Source organism: Nestor notabilis, unplaced genomic scaffold (assembly GCF_000696875.1).
Source record: "Nestor notabilis isolate BGI_N333 unplaced genomic scaffold, ASM69687v1 scaffold20644, whole genome shotgun sequence".
In the NCBI taxonomy this organism is placed as follows: Eukaryota; Metazoa; Chordata; class Aves; order Psittaciformes; family Psittacidae; genus Nestor; species Nestor notabilis.
In genome coordinates, this window is record NW_009926259.1 from 5604 (window position 1) to 12194 (window position 6591).

The following is a 6591-nucleotide window of genomic DNA, read 5'->3' on the forward strand; positions in this document are numbered from 1 at the left end:
ACCTGAAGAAGTCATACAGCACCGGAGAAGGAAGCCTTGCTGGCTGCTTGCACAGCGTTTGGGGCTCTGCTGCACAGCCCGGGCATATTTGGGCCTTTTCAGTCTCCCAAACACTTTGTGAGAGGCAGTGAGAGGGGCTTTTGCTTTTGCTGAAGTTTCAGGTTTATGCCTTCACGAGGGAATGTCTTTGGTTCTGTCATGCCTCGCCTGTTCTCCTTCAATTCCCACAGCTCTCACTCCATGATGCAGTCAGTATTTGCAGGTTGCCTTTTTAATGCTTGTTTCTCACCTTCTTTCCTCTTTGTCATCTGGCAGGGGGACCCCATACCCGAAGACATTTATGAGATTTTGGGTGACAGCTCATTGCGCTCCATCAGCGACCTCCAGCGCGCCCTGCAGATAGACTCCGTAGGTAAATCTCCTCTTCACCAAACACTCCTCTATTTTTTCTCAACTCTTTGGTGGGGAGGGAGGGGATAGTCTGTTTTCAACAGACATTGCTATAAATATAGGAACCATGCAGGAGCCTGGCTACTTACACACCCAAAAAACCCAACAATCTGTGGGAGTTAGGCAGCTAGAAGCTTTTTTAGATCTCCTCCTAACTGTTTGGCCTACCGGGGGCACTGGCTTCCAAAAATGATAGGATATGGGCAAGGTGAGCGCCAGGAACTGAGGTAACTGTTTTTCACCCTGTGGGAGATGCACCAGCATCAGGGCTTGAATTCGCTAAGGATCAGTTTAGGAGGTGGAGAGCTGGGAGGTAGAAATAGGGTGATAGAGGAGCAAACGGCTGAGCAGGTTCTCAGGTTTAGCATCCACAAAAGGCCACAGGCTCCCAGAGGCTCTTAGGATGACAGCACGTGCCCACAGGTGAGATACAGGACAGGGTCTAAGTCAGGGTAGCATCGCTTCCCCTCCTGCCGGTAGATAAGAGCTGCGGGGTCTGCAGTGCCTTGGGGGCACTTGGCCAGGGCTGAGGGCAGCAAGCCGCAAGAGCGGTGGAGCGCGGAGGGGTCGGCACGTGTGGGAATTGGAGCACACGCTGCGGCGGCTGGGCTGGCCCAGGAATTTATTTATAAACGGTCTCTTCAGAGCAAATTCCTTTCTATTCTAACCCCGCTCCCGCCCGTCGGCCCCCGGCCCCCCCAGCTCTCCTTCTCTCTCGTGTTTTGTCTGTTTGGAGCTTTGTAATCCTTGCCGAGACACTATCTACGGGGGAACAGAATTTCCTGCTTTTGTTTCCTATGCCAGTCCAACCACTGGCGCAGTCTCAAAAGCATTCCCGCTGCCTTTCAAAACGGCCCTGGAGGGGCAGGGGGGGGAAAGCGAGGGGGAGGGCACCAGCTGCATTCAGCTATTGTTTGCCTTAGAAAGAGGCGACGAGGCTCCCCACCACCGCCACGGCCGCTCCCTGCCCTCACCAGTTCCCTCCTCCTCGTCCATGAGCCACACAATGGGGCAACTTCCAAAATTAGCTGTACTGGATTGTCCCAGGCTAGTCCCCCCACCCCAACTGTCTTCAGTGCTGACCTGGGGCGCAGCAGGACAACCTGGGAGAGGGAGGAGGGAGGGACCTGGTTTTCAATAGGAGACTTGTTTCAAGTCAACAGTTGTTGCTATTTTCCCCCCCTTTCCCTCCTCTCATCAACTCAACTTGTGCACCAAAGGCAGCCCCCACCCTCGTTTGATGAAATGCCAGGCAGGGTGGGGAAGGAGCAGCTGAGAAGATGCGTGCAGTCTGTCATGTCCCGGTGTCTAAGGAACAGATATGTCTCTATAGCAGTTACTAACCACCTTCAGGATTAAGAAATAAAATGGGCTTCTCTTCTTGGCTTGAAAAGACCAGGGGTATGGGAGAAGGCTGCAGAGCTTTGAGTGACTGGTTTCACTTCAGGTCCCAGATGGGAAAGGCTGGTCAGGGAAACAGAAAATAAATGATGCTGTGAAGCTGTCTCTTTGCTGCACCCTTTGGCTCTCATCTGCTCCCAGGTAGTGACCAAGGGGCATCACTATTTGCTTGCCCAGTGTGGAATTAGTGTCTTAGCAGACAATCCCAAAGTGGCTGGACTTATTCCCTGTGCTGTCCATGCACCCTGTGTGTGTCATAGTTGCTGTGCTCCACTGTCTGCACAGGGAGCCAGGATTAAGCAGCTCCGGAAGGCGAATGAGCTGAGATACTACTCTCCTGACCTTAGACACTACTGTAGACCCATCAACAGAGGGGTGCAGAGTGGGGCTCATCACCCTTGACTGTGGCTGCCCTGGAAGCACGCATGCCCATCTAAGCCAGTCATCCAGACAGCCTCTGTAGCCCCTAGAGAACTACATGCCCTTCTAGTGTGTGATCCATCAGATCTCATTTTGGGTGTCTGCCTTGGGGCAAGATGAATGGTGTCCTAGAACTGCTCATACCTCTCCAGCTTCTTTAAAGAGCGTCTGTCTGTCCACCTCATGTGTAGATGTGCTCAGCCACATGATTTCTGCCTTGTGAATACAGCCTCATTGCACCCATCCCAAATCCTTCAGCAATTGCCTCAGTGCTGAGTGCAGAGCAAAGTCTCTGCTCCCCCTTATAAGAAGCTGCTCTAGGGCAGGGCTAAGGAAGAGGAATGGGACATGATAGATATGGGAAGTCTGCTCCACCACACATCTGATAAACAGAGATCTTCCACTGGCCCCAAATTCCCTTTAAGAAAATTGCTCCCTTGATGCTGACGTCCATTCAGCTTCCTTCAGCTGCTAAAGCAGGTCAGAGAAGGAAAGAGCTGTGGCTGGGTGGGAGCTGTCTCAGCGCAGCCATTGTCCGGAGCTCAGGAGGGGCTGCATGTTAGAGTGCTCCATGGGGATTATGGGCATTTCTCTATTCACCGCTTCCTATGGGAAAAAGCAGTGGGGTGGGAGGGAACTGCTCAGGGCTGGCCTGAATGCTGTCGTTCTTCCTCTCCCATCACTGACTGAACTACCTCCAGATCCTGCAGTTTACCTTAGAGTGGTAGGGGGGAAAAGTAATCTTATTTTTCAGCTCTTCTGTCATAAAATTGACCCTGACCTAGAGCAGCTGTGATGGGTTGGGAGAGAAAAAGCAAGCACCCCACCTCCCACCCATCATCCCCTTCACCTGCCCTCTTACCCCCCAACTCTTCCAGTTCCAAGCCATGCCAGCAAGGCACCTCAGTGTTAACACACCAGGCTTTCAGCTGGTACTATCTGATCTTTGATCCTCCTTGCTGTATCCTTGTCTCAGCCAGCTGATCTGAATCCCTCTGCTACTCCTCTCTGACACCAGAAGCCCTTGCCATAGGCCTTGTCACTCTTGAGCTGGAGTCTTCCTCTCCCAGACCTGTCTGGGACCCCTCTTTCATGATAGGCTTGTTGCTTTGAGCTGCCTAGTCTGAGCCTAGTGCAAACCTAGAGTGTCCATGCCCAGCACAGCTGTGACCTTGCTGGTGGATTTACACCTCGTGTGATGTCCTGGGGCCATGGCTTATCTCACTTGTCTACACGTTGCCTGAGGAGCAGAGCATGAGTGCCTGCTGTCTTCCCCTGCCTCTGCGCAGTGCTATTAAGTCCTGTCTTTCCTTTTGCAGAGCAAGATAGCTCGAGCCTGAACCTGAATACAACTCAGCCTGGTCAAAACCCCATGGCCCTGTCTCGAGAGCGACGAAGCCTAGGTGAGTTGGGGGTGTAGCACCTTGTGATTGTTGGGGCACTCACATGAGCAGCTGGGGGTGGATGCAGATGCATGTCTTGAGGTACATGTGTGGTGTTTGATTTTACAGTGTGCTTGGATGTGTAGACAGATGAGAAGGAGGGTCTGGGCCTCAGGTAGGAGCTGGATGTTACACCCCAGGAGGGCAGGAGAGGGAGTCTGGAGCTCTGCAAGCTGCTCTGCTTTAAATCCTGCTGGTGCTGATGTGCTCTAAAGAAGGGTCATCTCCTTCTGAGCTACTGGGGCCTCCTCCACAAGGTGTGGCTCTGTTCAGGGAGGGAACTGGAGGAGTGGGACAACAAAAGAGAACGTGTGTGTGTAAGAGCCATGTGGGGTCCTTCTCTTCTAGTAGAGGTGGCTGCAGCAGTTTGGTAACAGCAGCAAAGCCCATTTCATCCCCCCTTCTTCTCCTGGCCCCCTGCAGATGCTCTGGCAGCAGCAGAGCCGGCTGTCCTTGCAGAGTGCAAGACACGGACTGTGGTCTTTGAGATCTCCCGCAACATGGTGGACAGCACCAACGCCAACTTTGTGGTGTGGCCACCCTGTGTGGAGGTGCAGCGCTGCTCTGGGTGCTGCAACAACCGCAACGTGCAGTGTCGCCCCATGCAGATTCGTGTCCGGCACGTCCAGGTAAGGGAGACACTTCCTGCTGCCCTCTCCTCGCACAGCCCACCTCCGTCCCTATCTCCCAAAACCCAAACCAGTGCGGGTCTTAGGTGCAAGGCTCACATGTCTGTCTGTTCCCTTGCACCCTCTCTGTGGTCATATCTCCTGCATTAGCCACGCAGCGCTGCAGCCTCTGGTGTGGGGTGACATCCCTCCGTGCCAGCTGCTGGGAGGGCTGGTGCTGTCCAGCAGCTGGGGACTGTCACCACAGCAGAGCTACAGGGCACTGTCCCCAGCTGCAGCTCCACGCTGTGGCTATTTCTGGGGCCCGAGGCTGCCTTGTCTGCTGTGTTAGAGCAGAAGAAACAGGATGCTTTCATCGCGGGAACTGGTTTTGATGCAGAAAGAGGAGGGCTTTGTAGTTCAGTCTCCATCCCCCTGCTGTTGCTGCAGCTTCTTCCCAAGACATGCACTGGAACAGCTTCTCCTCTTTCTCAGCCCCATGGTTGCCTCCTGACCAAGCAGACACCTGATAGTTAACCTCTTGCTCTGATCCTTCCCTCCTCACAGCTACCAGTGATCTCCTCACGGCTTCCTCCCAGACAGCTTGTTTAAAAATAATATTCATCCTGTACTAATCCTCTGCCTGAGCCGTAAGAGACTCCCCCAGGCAGGCAGCAGAGGTTGGCTGGGAGAGGTTGTATTCACACAGCCCTTTTCATCAGGAAATTCCTTTCTCAGAAAAGCCAGGCTGAATGAGGGAAAAATGTGGGGGGGAGCAGGAGTTGTTTTTGTGGGAAAAACAAGTGAGAGGTCAAAAGGCAGCCTGAAAAAGTGACCTGGAAATGGTTTCTTTGAGGACAGAGGTCTCTCTATTGTTTGGCTGGAAGTGTTTGTCTAGCGAGCAGCGTGTGGTCTGAAGCGTGTGGAGTGGGCTTTCAAGGAAAGATAAACAGCCTGGCCGCTTCGGCGCTGGCTGAGGGATGCTGCTGGGGCAATGGGTTTAGAGGAATTCCATCCCAGAGCGAGTATTTATAGCTCGTGAAGCACTTCAGGGACCGCAGTCTCACCAGATAAGCTGAGTGGGGTCAGCCCCGGCTGCTCCTGCAGTGGGAGGGACCCCCTAGAAAGCTTGTGCCCTTTGGTGGGATGTGGAGCACTGAGTCTTCCCTCTGAGTCAGCACTGGTGGAGAGTCCGAGGGAATTTCCAGAGCACCACCTTTCCTGTTAAACATGGAGCTGAGGGCTTCAGCTTGAGACAAATTCAGACAGGCCTCAGCAGAGCTGGTGAAGCTGCATTTGCTTGCATTGGGCCTGAGTTTTTCTCCTTTTGCCCTTCCTGTAGGATCCTGTGGGAGTTAATTCTGGTTGCCCCCAGGTCTCCACCATCACATCTGTCAGAAATAGGCTGGCGTGTTCTGCACGTCCTATGTTTCTCTCTGGTGATCCACCAGTCATCCAGCTTAAGCAGTGGTGATAGTCAGAAACAGGGGAAAACAACCAGTCACATCTGAACTTGCCTGGTCTAGGTCTGCTGTGGGCTGGTCTGTGCAGAATTAGCTCCCATACAAACCACCCCTGAATTTGAACTGTGCTCTATAAACTGCCTTCTGACCCTCTCGGAAGAAAGCCAGTACTGAAGCATATCGACACTGATTATTTTTACAGAGGGGAGCTGCAGCTCTATAAATCTTTCACTTGCTTCTCTCTCTCCCAAATAGGTGAACAAGATCGAATTTGTCCAGAGGAAGCCAAACTTCAAAAAAGTCGTTGTGCCTTTGGAGGACCATGTGCAGTGTCGGTGTGAAGCGGTGTCCCGTCCACCCCCCAGAAACAGCCGGCCAGTGCCACGTGAACAGAGACGTAAGGATCCTGGCATGGGTAGAGTGGCGTGAGAAGAGAGGCAGGGGGAGAGGAAAGAACCCTCCACTGGTTTCAGTCTGCTACGCTCCAGTGAGTCCCATGGGCTGGTTTATAGCAGCTGAGGGACCTTTCCCAGGATGTCTGCCTGGCAGCAAGGGGCTGAAACCAAGGGAAATGAAGGAGGGGAAGGTGAGAGGTGAGGGGAAGGGCATCGTGGGAAAAGGGAGAGGCAGAGACTCTGGAGAACAGAGGACAAGGGACAGAAGAACAGAAGGAGGCCTTGTGGGCCTCCTGTTGCAGAGCTCTTTGTTGATAGCACATGGAGAAAGATATTTCAACATGAGCCCTGCCCCTCGCTGTACAGACACTCTCCCCTTGTCTTGGCAGGGTTGTCACCCTCGTTCACCACA

General features: G+C 53.3%; 1 protein-coding gene across 1 annotated transcript in view; it reads left to right on the forward strand.

The window, feature by feature from the left end:
- The first annotated feature begins 243 nt into the window (after nucleotides 1–243).
- Nucleotides 244–6591, forward strand: part of PDGFB (platelet-derived growth factor beta polypeptide) — a 6473-nt gene continuing 125 nt past the window's right edge. Inside the window, 5 exon segments of the mRNA XM_010013451.1 lie at nucleotides 244–412; nucleotides 3591–3674; nucleotides 4137–4342; nucleotides 6040–6181; nucleotides 6569–6591. Coding sequence (XP_010011753.1) covers nucleotides 244–412; nucleotides 3591–3674; nucleotides 4137–4342; nucleotides 6040–6181; nucleotides 6569–6591 — 624 coding nt within the window.